A 14531-nucleotide genomic window follows, 5' to 3' on the forward strand; every position below is an offset into this window, starting at 1 on the left:
CTTCAGTCTCTTGACCGTCGATCAACTCATGACGATTAATGTGGTTTTTAAATTGCTTGTTTTTTGTTGTTGCTTTACAGGGCTTTGAGATTAATCTAATGAATAGTGCTATATAAAAGTTGATTAAATTATTATTATGTTGATGTCGGCTAAAGTGGATCTGATTGAATAGAGCCCTAAATCTGTGTACTGTGAACCGCTGTACACAATAAACCACAACAAAACAGAAAAGTGTCGTAAACTTTCTCCTCAAAGCCTTTATTGTTACACAAATATGGACCAGGCAGTGCTGCTGCAAAGTTACACAGAGTAAAGGACAGCGTTTTCAAATCACATTGTTATTATCATCACATCAAACAACAAATAAAAAAAACGGCACTTCTGTAAAAAACCCTCCTCAGTTCCCCACTTCCTTATCCTACTACACAAAATTAAAGCGTTCAGTGATGTCATCACACAACACACGAGACAACCCAATAGCATTTCGTCAGGCATATTCAATGACAAACATTGTTCTCCACATGATAGATGCTTGTCCGTCTGGGTTGATATGAAACAGGTAGCTGGCTGATCATGGAGGTGTTAAGAGCATCATTTGTTTAATAGTCTCATCCTTTTTCAGATTGTCATAGGGAAATTAGTCAGTCAAAAATAGAGGCAGTTCAGTAGATACACTGCTGGTGATTGAATGGACCAAGTCACCCTCTGTCTTAATGGAAAAGTCCCTGAACATCCAAAGAATTCAGTCTATAGCTGGTCATGCCAGGGAGTTTTTCCAGTGAGGACAGAAGTAAGTGAGCAGAACAAAGCTCAAAGGTGATCCTAGAGGGAATTTCCCCTCTTATCTCACTGCACATTACAGACAGGTCCAAATGTTTTAGCAAAACAGTTGTGGGAGTAACGTTCAACTGTGACTTGACCACACATGGACAAGGAAGGACCATTTGTGGTTCTGTTTGGGTCGTATCGTTAACACAAGCAAACATCGAACCACTGAGTTCAGTGTAGTGTGAATGGGAGGACTGACTCCACACAGGAAACTGAAACACTGCTAGGATTTGGACTCGCATACCTAACAGTCTTACGCTGTTGTACGAAACATTTCATTATGTGTGAGAGACATTATTGCATTAAAGTGTACAAAATGTATCTGTAATAGTCAATGTTTTCCTATATCATTACTGAGCTTACATTGGAAAATGTAATTGATAGAGATCAGATGTCCATTGTTCAGGTTGCAGATAATACATGTGTGCTGTGACTACAATTTGGTGGGTTTGTTCCATGAATGATTCAACGTGTACCTATGTTGATATGTAATGATTATGACAATTCTGATGCAGCAAAAACAGTTTTAGGGAGAAAACGACTAAATGATACAAAATGATTCAATAAAAAATATATATTTAATTGCTTTAATAAAGTGTCAGTAACTGACATCAGTCAGAAGTTTGATGAAACCTCCTACCACAACCATCTCCTAATAATGTACCATTCCATAATCATCCTCATGTTCCTCCTCCTCTTAACGTCAAACAATCATTCAACTGTCCAACTGTCCCAATCCACCCTCAGAAGAATGCAGTACTTTACTCATTTTTAGTCAACAAAAATAAAACAGTGGAGGGTCTGCCCTCGTCTTAAAAAATAAAAAAGCTACTTTTGCACTGGTTAGGCTTCCACAGAGGGAACAAGCACAGCTATGACCGACTGCGGTCGGACCTTATCGACCACAGTCAGTCCAGTGAGGACCAACCGGTCTCCCTACGAATGGAAGCCAAGTGACCCAGAGATATAAAGAGTAATTCTGCTCGCCAAAGAGCACTTCTTCATGTGATAGAGAAAACAGAAGAGGTATTTACTGGTAAAATTCACAATCCAAAGCTTTGAAAATGTTAGGATGATCAGGCCAGGGTCAAAGGTCGCAGGTGAACGGAAGACAGACAGGTGAGGTCATCGTTATGACAACCGGAAGCCAATCCCCTGGAAGACCTGGTTTATAAAAACGTTTTTTGTTTTGGCTTTCTTGTTTTTTTCCTTACAGGACAAAGCTTCTACCAGAAACAAAACAACAGCGATTTAACAGTCACCACACAAAAAGAGCTACAGCAGAAGCAAGAAGTCTCATCCTTCAAAGCGCCACCCTTTCTTCTTTTTTACGCTTGAAAAACTTTTTTTTCTTTATATTTTCTGTAAAACACACGGAGTCACACACATCCACACATTATATTTGTCACAGACATCAGCCTCTCATACAGAATGGGTTCATCATACGTACAGTCAAACTTAATAGGGCTCAGACAGTGTTCTTTTTTAGTTTTTCCAACACCTTTCCGTTTTCACACACTCCTTGGGTTAGCTTACACAAACAGTTTATAATGCTGTGGGTTTAGGATGGTTAGGGTTCTTAGGGGGTTGGGGGTGGGGGAGTCAATATGACCCCATGCTTACATTAGCTTACAGAAGCAGCAGTATCAGGCAGCACCTCTGAACACTGTGCTGTGCTGCATGATATCAATCAGGCACACTTTACCACACAGCCCGAATAATGCTTTCATCATCTCCAGTTACCGCAATAAGATCATCAACCACATGATAACACCTTCTCTTAATAACACCTTCTCTCCCCCCCCCCCCCCCCCCCTCCCTCCCTATTGAGTGCAGACTGGTGCACTGCTTTTCTTTCTGGAGAATTGCTGTGGGTTTTCACACTATAAGGAGATTTCAGTGCCATCATCCTGGAATACTGGAAGGTTGGCCTGTGCCTTCTGTTTCTGTCCTCTGGCCCGGCACACACTCCCGGCAGAGGGAGTCTGCTCCAGGCTGCCTCCTCATGGTGAGTTTTGGCACTGCGGGCAAAGAGGACCGACGGACACCTTATCTTTCCACAAGTGGGTTCAGATTATTCTTTTTTGCAGTTATTTCTTTCTTTCATTTGTTTTTTCCCCCCCCCTTTCTCTCTTTCTTTTGTTCTGTTCATCTTTCTACATTCCATCGATCACGAGGACGAGCTTCGTCGTGATGGACGGGGCTCCTTTCTGTCCCTTCCTATTTATTTTCTCTTGGTTTATTTCTTCTTTTTCTTTTTCTTTTGAAGTGTCCAACGAGAGCAACGACAGTAAAAGAGAACGATAAATGCCAAAAGCACTTCATGTCATGTAGCGGGTGATCGCTCTCAGAGCGTAGAGCAGTTCCGCCTGCATACGCGCTTCCATAAGAAGCAGATTTACATGGACCTGGGAAAGGGAAAGAGAGAGTTACAACACAACACTACTCCATTTACACAGATCAAACTTTAAATGCTACCAATAGAAACATTAACCCATGGACCAATAAGTAAAATAAAATAAGAAGTTGTTCCTTCACCTTCTCGGAGTGCTGGAACTGCCTCCAGAAGCTCTCGTACATTCGTTTGGTGGTCTTCTCCGGGCTGCACACCATGGTCTTAATATAGACCTTAAAGCTGCGGTCTAACAGCTGGTTAATCTCCCCGTAGTCATAGTCGTCATACCTGAGACACACACACAGAGGGAGATCTGTTAGAGCTACTGATAAATACAGTTATTTCTTTACTAAGTACATTACTGTACGAAATGAATGCATTTTCTCAATGTATTAAACACGTGACAATATTCATGTTTTGAATCTAGCATATGTGATCTTGGAATAAATCAATTTGTATTCGTAGATTTGTGTTTGTATAGCGCCAGTGAGTGGCGTACCTGATGCCGAACATGCAGTGGATGTAGTTCCAGATAGCCCTGCGGAGCATGGAGGTGTCCACGTCTTTATGCATGGCCATGGTGTTGTAGGTCAGGTTGTAGGCCATCTGGAACTTCTCATCCAGCAGCTGACCAACGTCAGGGTACAGACGGTTCACCAGGGAGTAGCCGTGGTCCTCCCAACTGTAGTCCTGAAGAAGAGGGAGGAGAAAAGAGAAGAAAGCAAGGTGTTAATCACAATGTCTGGATATCAATTGGTCAATCAGATAGATACTGCATAGTGCAACATTTAGAAAATGTCATCTTGAAGCTATTGAGAAAACTCCACTTTCCTTTAAAACGCCTCTTTCTGTCTCCCTGTTTTTCCGTAAGTGACGGTGTGTGTGTGTGTGTGTGTGTGTTATATACCTGCACTCTGAAGGTGGGTACGTGTTCTCCTCTCCTGGAGAAGTCCTTGTAGCCGTAGCTGGGGTCTTCAAAGTGCCTGGACACATCTCTGGACGGCACACACTCCTCGTCCTCTGCCGTGGCCACCAGCATGCTCTCAGTCTTCTCCCTCTCGAAGCGTGTGGCCATCTCCTCCTGACTGGCCTCCTCTTCATCACGACACTCCTGCAGCAGCTTCATTCTCTCCATCAGCACCTCCACCTCACCAGACACCTAGACAGGTACACACACACGTTATTGGGTCATACATAGGGTGACCACAACCACAAGAACCACTCAACTCACAACCACACATCTTTGTCAAAGCCGGTTACTAACAAAACCCCCAGTTTCACTTTCTCTCACACACACACACACACACACACACACACACACACCCACACACCCTCCTCCTTCCTCGCACCTTGTGGCTGCCTCTCTTCTCCTCCAGGTCGTTGCCGTGCCCATTGTCATTGGCGATGTCACAGACCCAGTACTGGCTGACGGAGGGGGGTCTGAAGGTGTGCCCCCCGTCACTGTGGATCTCAGGGGTGATGCCACAGCCGAAGGTAAAGGAGGCCAGGGAGTGGTAGTGTGTGAGGAGCACCACAGCATGGATCAGCTCAGCCAGGGACCAGCTGTGTTCTTCAGCCTTCAGCAGGTGCTGGGGAGGGGGAGAAGAGAGAGTTGATATGTCAGACAGTAGTTTCCTTTGGATGGAATCTTTTCTTCTCTGTCCATTCCTACCCCTTTCATATAACTAACCCTGTCAAGTAACAGCTGCATAACTCTGGTGTGCCTCCACCCATGATCTCAGTTACATAACCCTAACCTGTCCCTTTGTCCAGTCCTGGGTGTGTGTGTCACAGGTCCAGCCCCAGCTGCGTACCTCGATGTGTGCCTTGGTAAGAAGCCAGGGCCGGTGGGCCAGGATCTTGTTGAGCTCCCCGAGGGCCTGCAGCTTCTGTGGGGCTCCGTCCAGGCCGTTCAGCCACTTGGGGTCCCCTCCCACCTGGAGGAAGTCGTTGACGTGCAGGTTGACCAGGTAGGAGCACTGGTGTCTGGCCGCAGCCTGGGAGGGAAGAGGGGGATGGAGAGAGAGTTACGAGACTGTCCGAGAGTGTCTGTGTAGTGGTTAGTGTAGGGGGTAAGGGGCCTCACCATGATGCCTATGTAGTGGCGGTAGTGCAGGGATAAGGGCCCGTCCATCTGCAGCAGGTAGTGCTGTGTCCTCAGGAAACTCTCCAGGTACTGTGGGTGGAAGCCCATCACCAAGGAGATGTTGTCAAGACGACCCAGTGCAGCGAATGCGTCCTCGAATATCGATTGTGTCCTCGGATCTACTTTACTGATTTGAAGGATCTGGTGCCAGAGAGCCAGTAAATTAATTTTTACTCTCAATCACTTATTGATATAATATGGCACTTTAATGTATTGTAATGGTAAGTAAAAGGTGAGTAATACTTTTCATAAGTATAGAAAAATCCTTTGTGGTACATAAAGCTGTTGTTCTCCTTACCTCTTTTTCAGGGATAAATCTACTTGGTCCATTCCCCAGTGGTCTTGGTATCCGTACTCCTGAGTCCTGCAAGACAAAAAGAGTACAGAAACACATTATAGTTCTGCAAGAACCAAATGCAACAGCATGCCAACCGTGCTCAGTGGAGTCAAATGCCAAAAGCTGGGGGTGCAAGCGAAAACCCTAAATGCTGTTTTTAGTACCATTTTGGCTGCAAGCCCTGACCGAGTAATATTGTACTACCTTCTGCAAGATACATCTCTCCCCTCTCTCCACTAGACCACATACTCGCTCTACAGTCGGGTTGGAGCATTGCAAGCCCAGCCTGTGCAAAAGAGAAATCCAACTCGCTTTGTTCACAATTTCGCTGCAGCAAGCTGCCATAACAGTAGTCTCTAGAAATGCGACAAAAGTCTCAAAATACACAAATCAAACACTTGATAGATACAATGTATCATGCGTGCTGAGGTTATGTAACCACTTGCAGTTTGAAAACATTTGATATACACTTGATACGTTTTAATAATACCCTAATTCATACATTATATGACACAAAGTTATTCGGAAAGGCTCGCATACTAAAGGATGTTATTAAAGGAACAAATTCAAGAAATGATTGACATCACATTAAACAGCCAACTGTCAGCAAACTGTCAACTTAAGAAGTCGCTGATCACGACATGTTCCCTAGGGGCTCCATAGATAGCTCCGTTCGTGTCCCTCTGCGCAGCGCAATGAACTGGTAGAATGAATGACCTAGAAGACTCCGGGCCGAAGATTGCTAGAAAGCGACAACACTGTCTCGCATTCAAAGACACCAACCGAAAAATTGAGCTAAGAGCATATACCGAATAGCAGAGTTGACAATATGATGACAAAGCAGGCGAATAAATGTAGAGCTTTGACAAGCAACGCAAACTCCTCAAACGCATAAACAAGATTGGACACAAAAGAAAAGACTGCACTGCAGTTCCTTCACTCGCAGCCACAGAAAAACTGTCTAAAGGGACATGAATTTGTCACACATTAATACTCTAAATTCCACAACGACGGTGCACATAGTTTTAAAAACATGCATTCACTGTCAAAAGCATTTGCCCTTTATTTTCCTTTTCGCTTACCTTTTTGCTTAGCCGTTCACAATGAGTGCATATTTTATATAAGTCTGTTACTGTAAATGAATTATTTTCCATGGTTTCTGTTGCTGCAGTTGCGTGCCTCATAATGTGTCCTCAGTGCGATCTTGTGTTTCAGGTATAAAAATGTAAAGGTATATTTAAATGGATGTTTCCTTTCTCGCTTTGTTCCTTCAGGCACTGGGTAAAGTGCTCAGTTGTCAGCTGTTGCAGCCCCACAGCAGAATCCCGTTCGATCTCAGCGCACACACTCCGTAAATAAACTGAGCCCTGGTTGACTGACGTGCACAACAGCCAATCGAAAGGCGAAAACAACCTCCATTCATCCAATGAGGTATAAGGGGACGGAGAAAGGAGGCGTGAACCGTGCGGAGAGAGGATCTAAACATGAGCGCAGAGCGAGCCCCCAAGAAAACATAATCAATCATGTCTCTCCTTTTGTTCCCTGCTTCTGCCATTGATCATGACAATGGAAATCGACTGGCCACCATCCCTCTGCAGCGCACAATGTGTGCATTAATCCTTAAGAGTCAATCTAAGTAACATAATAAACAAATCCCCATCAAAATCCATCAATGTAAACTAGTATGGGCTGCGTCTTGTTTTGTGCCAACAAAAATAAGGGGTTAAATATGTGTCCAAAAAAATATTTCCCGAGCTTTCTTATATCTCCTAGATATAGCACAAGACACTTCAAAACCTTATTCCTTGATGATTCATTTTTTCACATACTTTTTTTTGCCATTTATGAATGTGTTATTCAATGCGTTTCTATGGGCTATAGTAGTAAAGGCCAGTATCTATATTTTATCAAATAATAAAAAAGAAAAAAATTATACCTAAAGGGGTCCTACAATTCTAAATCAAATAGCTAAATGATCCATGGTATGACCATCTTAAAACAATTCCATATGTTAGCTTAGTTACACCCCCATGTTTTCCGTACATGTACTTCACTTGTAACAAGCTAAAAGTTTGCTAGTTGGAGTCTGTGTGCGTACCTCAGTTTGTACCACCGCACGGTAAAGCAATGCATGCGGTACACAGAACGCACCGCAGCCTAGTGTGGCACCCCCTATGTAGCATTGCGGACTGCTCCATTGGCAATTAATTACTTTTGTCGGAACGCAAAGAGTTTGATGCATCTGGTGGACATGAGCCTTAACTTTGAGCCAGTTAAGGCAAGGCCCAGGGTAGGCTACTTTTCTGCCTACATTTACATAACAATGGCTAACTGTGAACTTTAACCAAGGACTGACGAAGGGGCATAGACTTCGGCTACTGAAATTCAGCTTGCAAAAATAAAAATAATTGTGTGCACGAACAGTAAAAAAAAAACCTTGCCGAAGACCAAAACGAATAAAAACATCTCAAAATGTTGTCATAATATATGCACAAACAGTTCCGAACTGTTTCGGATGGGAAGCATGCGGAGGCCTTTAGACCAACAGAGCTCAGATAAAGCAGCCCAGGCCTAAACCAATCAGACAGGCTGTATAGCACCTCAAACAAACCTAACAGGAAGTCTAGATAAGACAGGCAACGGTTCCCTCTCTGGCTCTATCATAGAGCCTGTCAATATAGACACAGCCTGGATGATGTCACCAGCCACCTGTGTTGGTGTTTTACTGTATTGTACCCTGAATATTTACAAGTAATTTATGAGTAATTCATAATGCTGTTTTGTCAGATGGTAGGAGCATGAATATGAGGTTTGGTCCGGATATGACTACTCAAAAAAGGTCTTGCAGTGGAATGAAATCTAAATATCTGACAATTGTCTTATACATTAGTGGTGGTAAATAGCGTATGCATAATTGGGATAGTTGCTTATTGCTGCAGCACAGCACAGCTAGCTAGGCAGGCCTGAGTGAGTCATGTGTGTTCCATGGCTGAGATGCCAACAACAACGTCTTTACAAGCATGTTACACAATGCCACTGGCATATCAACTCTATCTAATAATAAATTCAAGGTGGGGGTGGCAGTGGGTTTGGGGAGTGGGTGGTGGGCAGGGGGAAGAACCAAATAAAAACCTGACAAACAAGTTATATTAGGTAACAAGGAGGTGGTGGTGTGAGGGAGCCCAGATCGTTATCGGTTATCACAAGGCCGAGCCGATCCAAGCTCCAATTCAATACTCTGTTTAAGGGCCTGGCCTTCTGGTTGATTTGGCACTGGCTGGCTGCAAGTCAGTCCCCTGGCTGATAGATAGCACACCATTCAGCAGGTTCATTGTGTGACAGTGCCCCCCTCCCTCTCTCCCCCCTCCCTGTTACCCCCAGAGAGGGGTGGGGGTCATGGTAAATATGCCCTGGGGCTGGAGTCAGCACTCTGCAGTTTCCCAGCAGCAGTAGCAGCACAGTGAGTATGTGAGCCCCATGGCTCAGCAAAGTTGCAGAGCAGAAGAGGCCTGGTCAGCGTTCGGCTTACGACACCATCTTTTCACATAAAAGCGCTAGGCTAGGCCAGGGCCCCGACTGGCCCAAACACTATTGTCAGGGGTGTACACATCACGACCACCCAGCAGCCACTCTTGGGGCTTTACTGTACCCATGCCAGCCAGAGGCAGAGTGCGGGCGGGGCGGGGGTAAGAGTGGGTTATGATAACATCATGATGATTAGTTACACTGCAGTGGGAGGCTAGTGGAGATCCTGCAGGGATCCTTCTCAAGACAGTTCTCACAGTGCAAATCAGTGCAGATGGTGAGCCTCAGATGAAGAGATAGAGGGATTGGACGGTAGAGCTGGAGTGAACTCTTCTTTAATTCCGTCAGATCAAACTCCGTTTGGAACTGACCCCATTCATTTAGCCATCATTTTCTGAGGACTTTTGGACTCCTGAACTAACCGAATTGACATGGTATATGAGCCATCCCATTAGTCCTGCGGTATTAGGAATAGGGGCCTTGTTAAATTACTTGGGTCTCCAGAGACCCCTGGTCCTCAGTGGTCCTCTCTTTATTGAGTCTGAATGAGCTGTCTAACTGATGATGCACAAACCACCCGCACACAATAATATCCTATTGTTACAAAAGACTGGGAATACATTCTACAGATAAGACCGAAACAATGGTAGATATGGACCGCATATGAACAGATTATCTATACAAATTAGATATTTGGGTGGGGGGGCTGGGGTTTGAGAGAAGTATGTTAGTAAATAGTTAACTAACAGATCTCTATCACATCAATACAACCGGTTTGTGATGAGTATTTTTTTGGACAGGATAATAGTAATTGAGATTCGAGTGGGCCCTGAATAAATAAAGAACGAGAGCAAACATCAGTCCAGTCACAAGTTCAAGCTCCAGTTTTGAATTCTGAAATGTTGATCCCTCTCAACTTGAAATTCAACTAACATAAAAGGACAACAACAAGAGGAGTTTGAGTGCCATTCTCTTCACTGGGAAAGTGTTACTGTACCTACTCTAGAAATATGTATTTTTTCATTTTAACAGAATACTTAAAGTAGCATTTAAACACTTGGGCATTTTGGATTTTTTTGGTGAAAAAAGTTAACAAAGAAGGAAATGAACATATTGTTTTATTGCGCAAACATTTGAGCTGCTTTTAACAATAAAAAGGAGGATGAAAGTCAAAGGGATTAAAAGAGAGAAAAAGAAAGAGAGAGAGGAAGCCAAAGCTAAATCTGTGCACATATAGTATGTGCCCCAGAAGTGGCTGCAGTGTTTTTCAAATGCAATTAGAAGAGAAGAGAGCGGAGAGCGAAAGAAAACCACAAAACAGTGGGGATGTTCAACAAGTGGTAGAAGTCCTCCTAACCAGTTCAAACCTGACCTATCGCTTCGCAGAGAGAGGAAGCGAAAAACTCCCACCCTCACAATGACATAAGCCTAGCAACAGGCTTCCACCAATTACAGGCTAGAACAACACTTACAGGGGCCAATCTTTTTTCTCACTCTCCCTCTCTCCTTCCTCTGGGGAAAAAAAGAGAATTAAAGGTTTTGCTAGAGCATGAAGTTGTGTGCACAAGCATATCTGGTCTATATAATAGTTTGACTAACTTTTCACTTTACAAACAAATTGTCCCAGAACGTTTTTAAGAGCTGTTTTCAGTGCAAGTGTGTATGTAAGTGCATGTGTGTTGGTGTGTGTGCGTGGGTGAGTAACAAGTAGACTTCTATTCTCACTGTGAACACGAAACCATATGCCGCAGCTTGACCCAGAGCGGTTTCACAAAAACAACCCATATCTCTTATCCCAAATCAACAGTGTACTGTATGCAGCATGCATATTCCTTATGTGACTTTGTTTCTCTCTGTCATTGCATGTTGTTTAGAGTTGAGGCTCTCTAGTAGTTGGTAACGTCTGTTTAAACTTAATGGAAGGGAGATGAATCAACACAGTGTATACCGTAAAACTTATATTAATAGTGCTTATTTGCTTCAATCACTGAACACAACCGGCGCTTATTACAGACAGGCTTCTATTTGAGCAAGGCGTCTATTTCCGTAATGCAGAGCACACAGCGTTTGCTCAAGCTCCTCGCTAACCTTTTTCCTTCCCCCACCTTGCAGTGTCGCCCTCTTCTGCTCCACCTCAGACAAACGTTGAAGTTCAACTTTTTTTTACTCTTGTTCATGTGCAAAGAGTGAAAACTGCAGACTAAGTAGGTATTCTCCCCCTTTTCCTCTGACTCTCCCTCTTTATCACTCACTCTGTCGCTCCCCCACTCTTCAAACAAGGCTCTTGGTTCAAGCCATTCCATTCCATCACAAAGCAGTTAGCATAACGGCTATGACTTGGCATAACCCTTATGTCCCCATCCAGGTCCACTTTGAAGTACAGGACAATTGGACTTTATGCTTCATTAAAATGTCAAACTTTCAAATTGTAAAAAATTGTAACTCAATTGCTTGCTTTTCTGTGTTTGTGCAGCTGCTTAGCTACAGTGGGGAGAACAAGTATTTGATACACTGCCGATTTTGCAGGTTTTCCTACTTACAAAGCATGTAGAGGTCTGTAATTGTTATCATAGGTACACTTCAACTGTGAGAGACGGAAGCTAAAACAAAAATCCAGAAAATCACATTGTATGATTTTTAAATAATTAATTTGCATTTTATTGCATGACATAAGTATTTGATCACCTACCAACCAGTAAGAATTCTGGCTCTCACAGACCTGTTAGTTTTTCTTTAAGAAGCCCTCCTGTTCTCCACTCATTACCTGTATTAACTGCACCTGTTTGAACTTGTATAAAAGACACCTGTCCACACACTCAATCAAACAGACTCCAACCTCTCCACAATGGCCAAGACCAGAGAGCTGTGTAAGGACATCAGGGATAAAATTGTAGACCTGCACAAGGCTGGGATGGGCTACAGGACAATAGGCAAGCAGCTTGGTGAGAAGGCAACAACTGTTGGCGCAATTATTAGAAAATGGAAGAAGTTCAAGATGACGGTCAATCACCCTCGGTCTGGGGCTCCATGCAAGATCTCACCTCGTGGGGCATCAATGATCATGAGGAAGGTGAGGGATCAGCCCAGAACTACACGGCAGGACCTGGTCAATGACCTGAAGAGAGCTGGGACCACAGTCTCAAAGAAAACCATTAGTAACACACTATGCCGTCATGGATTAAAATCCTGCAGCGCACGCAAGGTCCCCCTGCTCAAGCCAGCGCATGTCCAGGCCCGTCTGAAGTTTGCCAATGACCATCTGGATGATCCAGAGGAGGAATGGGAGAAGGTCATGTGGTCTGATGAGACAAAAATATAGCTTTTTGGTCTAAACTCCACTCACCGTGTTTGGAGGAAGAAGAAGGATGAGTACAACCCCAAGAACACCATCCCAACCGTGAAGCATGGAGGTGGAAACATCATTCTTTGGGGATGCTTTTCTGCAAAGGGGACAGGATGACTGCACCGTATTGAGGGGAGGATGGATGGGGCCATGTATCGCAAGATCTTGGCCAACAACCTCCTTCCCTCAGTAAGAGCATTGAAGATGGATCGTGGCTGGGTCTTCCAGCATGACAACGACCCGAAACACACAGCCAGGGCAACTAAGGAGTGGCTCCGTAAGAAGCATCTCAAGGTCCTGGAGTGGCCTAGCCAGTCTCCAGACCTGAACCTAATAGAAAATCTTTGGAGGGAGCTGAAAGTCCGTATTGCCTAGCGACAGCCCCGAAACCTGAAGGATCTGGAGAAGGTCTGTATGGAGGAGTGGGCCAAAATCCCTGCTGCAGTGTGTGCAAACCTGGTCAAGACCGACAGGAAACGTATGATCTCTGTAATTGTAAACAATGGTTTCTGTACCAAATATTAAGTTCTGCTTTTCTGATGTATCAAATACTTATGTCATGCAATAAAATGCAAATTAATTACTTAAAAATCATACAATGTGATTTTCTGGATTTTTGTTTTAGATTCCGTCTCTCACAGTTGAAGTGTACCTATGATAAAAATTACAGACCTCCACATGCTTTGTAAGTAGGAAAACCAGCAAAATCGGCAGTGTATCAAATACTTGTTCTCCCCACTGTATATTGTATACCTAAAGATGATGAACCTTGAGTCATATGTTGGTGTGGATCAGTGGTCCTCTATGTAGCCTAACAACGATCCCTACCAGTGAGAACTGAAGGAACTATTACACTGGTAGGGGCGTGGATCAGAAAACCAGTCAGTATCTGATATGGCCACCATTTACATCATGCAGCACGACACATCTCCTTCGCATAGAGTTGATCAGGCTGTTGATTGTGGCCTGTGGAATGTTGTCCCACTCCTCTTCAATGGATGTGCGAAGTTGCTGGATATTAGCAGGAACTACAACACGCTGTCGTACACGTCGATCCAGAGCATCCCAAACATGCTCAATGGGTGACATGTCTGGTGAGTATGCTGGTCATGGAAGAACTGGGACATTGTCAGCTTCCAGGAATTGTGTACAGATCCTTGCGACATGGGGCCGTGCATTATCATGCAGAAACATGAGGTGATGGCGGTGGATGAATGGCACGACAATGGGCCTCAGGATCTCGTCACGGTATCACTGTGTATTCAAATTGCCATCGATAAAATGCAATTGTGTCCGTTGTCCATAGCTTATGCCTGTCAATACCATAACCCCACCGCCACCATGGGGCACTCTGTTCATAACGTTGACATCAGCAAATCGCTCGCCCACATGACGCCATACATGTCGTCTGCCATCTGCCCGGTACAGTTGAAACCGGGATTCATCCGTGAAGAGCACATTTCTCCAGCGTTCCAGTGGCCATCGAAGGTGGGCATTTGCCCACTGAGCCGAACTGCAGTCAGGTCAATACCCTGTTGAGAACAACGAGCACGCAGATGAGCTTCCCTGAGACGTTTTCTGACAGTTTGTGCAGAAATTCTTCGGTTGTGTAAACCCACAGTTTCATCAGCTGTCCGGGTGGCTGGTCTCAGACGATCCCGCAGGTGAAGAAGCCGGATGTGGAGGTCCTGGACTGGCGTGGTCTGCGTTTGTGAGGCCGGTTGGACGTACTGCCAATGTCACGCCCTGGCTCTGGGGACTATGTTATGTTGAGCCAGGGTATGTAAGTCTATGTTTGTATATCTATGTGGGCCTGAGTGACTCCCAATCAGAGGCAACGAGTGTCAGCTGGTTGTCTCTGATTGGGAGCCATATTTAACTATCGGTCTTTTCACTTTGTGTTGTGGTTTCTTGTTCCGTTAAGGTTTGTTCGTGTTGTAACCTTAGACGTCACGCA

At 44.4% G+C, this 14531-nt stretch overlaps 1 protein-coding gene across 1 annotated transcript; it reads right to left on the bottom strand.

Annotated features, from left to right (window-relative positions):
* Positions 1-232: 232 nt before the first annotated feature.
* Positions 233-7033, bottom strand: LOC311108212 (sestrin-1-like). Its single transcript, XM_084150834.1, has 9 exons — positions 6789-7033; positions 5668-5733; positions 5310-5510; positions 5038-5220; positions 4573-4812; positions 4131-4382; positions 3723-3913; positions 3367-3511; positions 233-3236 (listed from the first exon to the last, which is right to left on the bottom strand). Exons 1-9 carry the CDS (start codon positions 6888-6890, stop codon positions 3150-3152), a joined length of 1467 nt encoding a protein of 488 aa, XP_084006960.1. The 5' UTR covers positions 6891-7033; the 3' UTR covers positions 233-3149.
* Positions 7034-14531: the final 7498 nt, after the last annotated feature.

This window comes from Coregonus lavaretus, assembly GCF_964263955.1.
Source record: "Coregonus lavaretus genome assembly, chromosome: 33".
Classification (NCBI taxonomy): domain Eukaryota; kingdom Metazoa; phylum Chordata; class Actinopteri; order Salmoniformes; family Salmonidae; genus Coregonus; species Coregonus lavaretus.

What these genes read in the sequence shown, in the direction of transcription:
- LOC311108212 (XM_084150834.1), bottom strand. Translation starts at nt 6,890, where the DNA reads ATGAGGCACGCAACTGCAGCAACAGAAACCATGGAAAATAATTCATTT. An exon ending in TACCCACCTTCAGAGTGCAG is followed by an intron (nt 3,914 to 4,130) that starts GTATATAACACA and finishes CCTCTTCTTCAG; the next exon opens with GACTACAGTTGGGAGGACCA. An exon ending in CACTGCATGTTCGGCATCAG is followed by an intron (nt 3,512 to 3,722) that starts GTACGCCACTCA and finishes TGTGTGTCTCAG; the next exon opens with GTATGACGACTATGACTACG.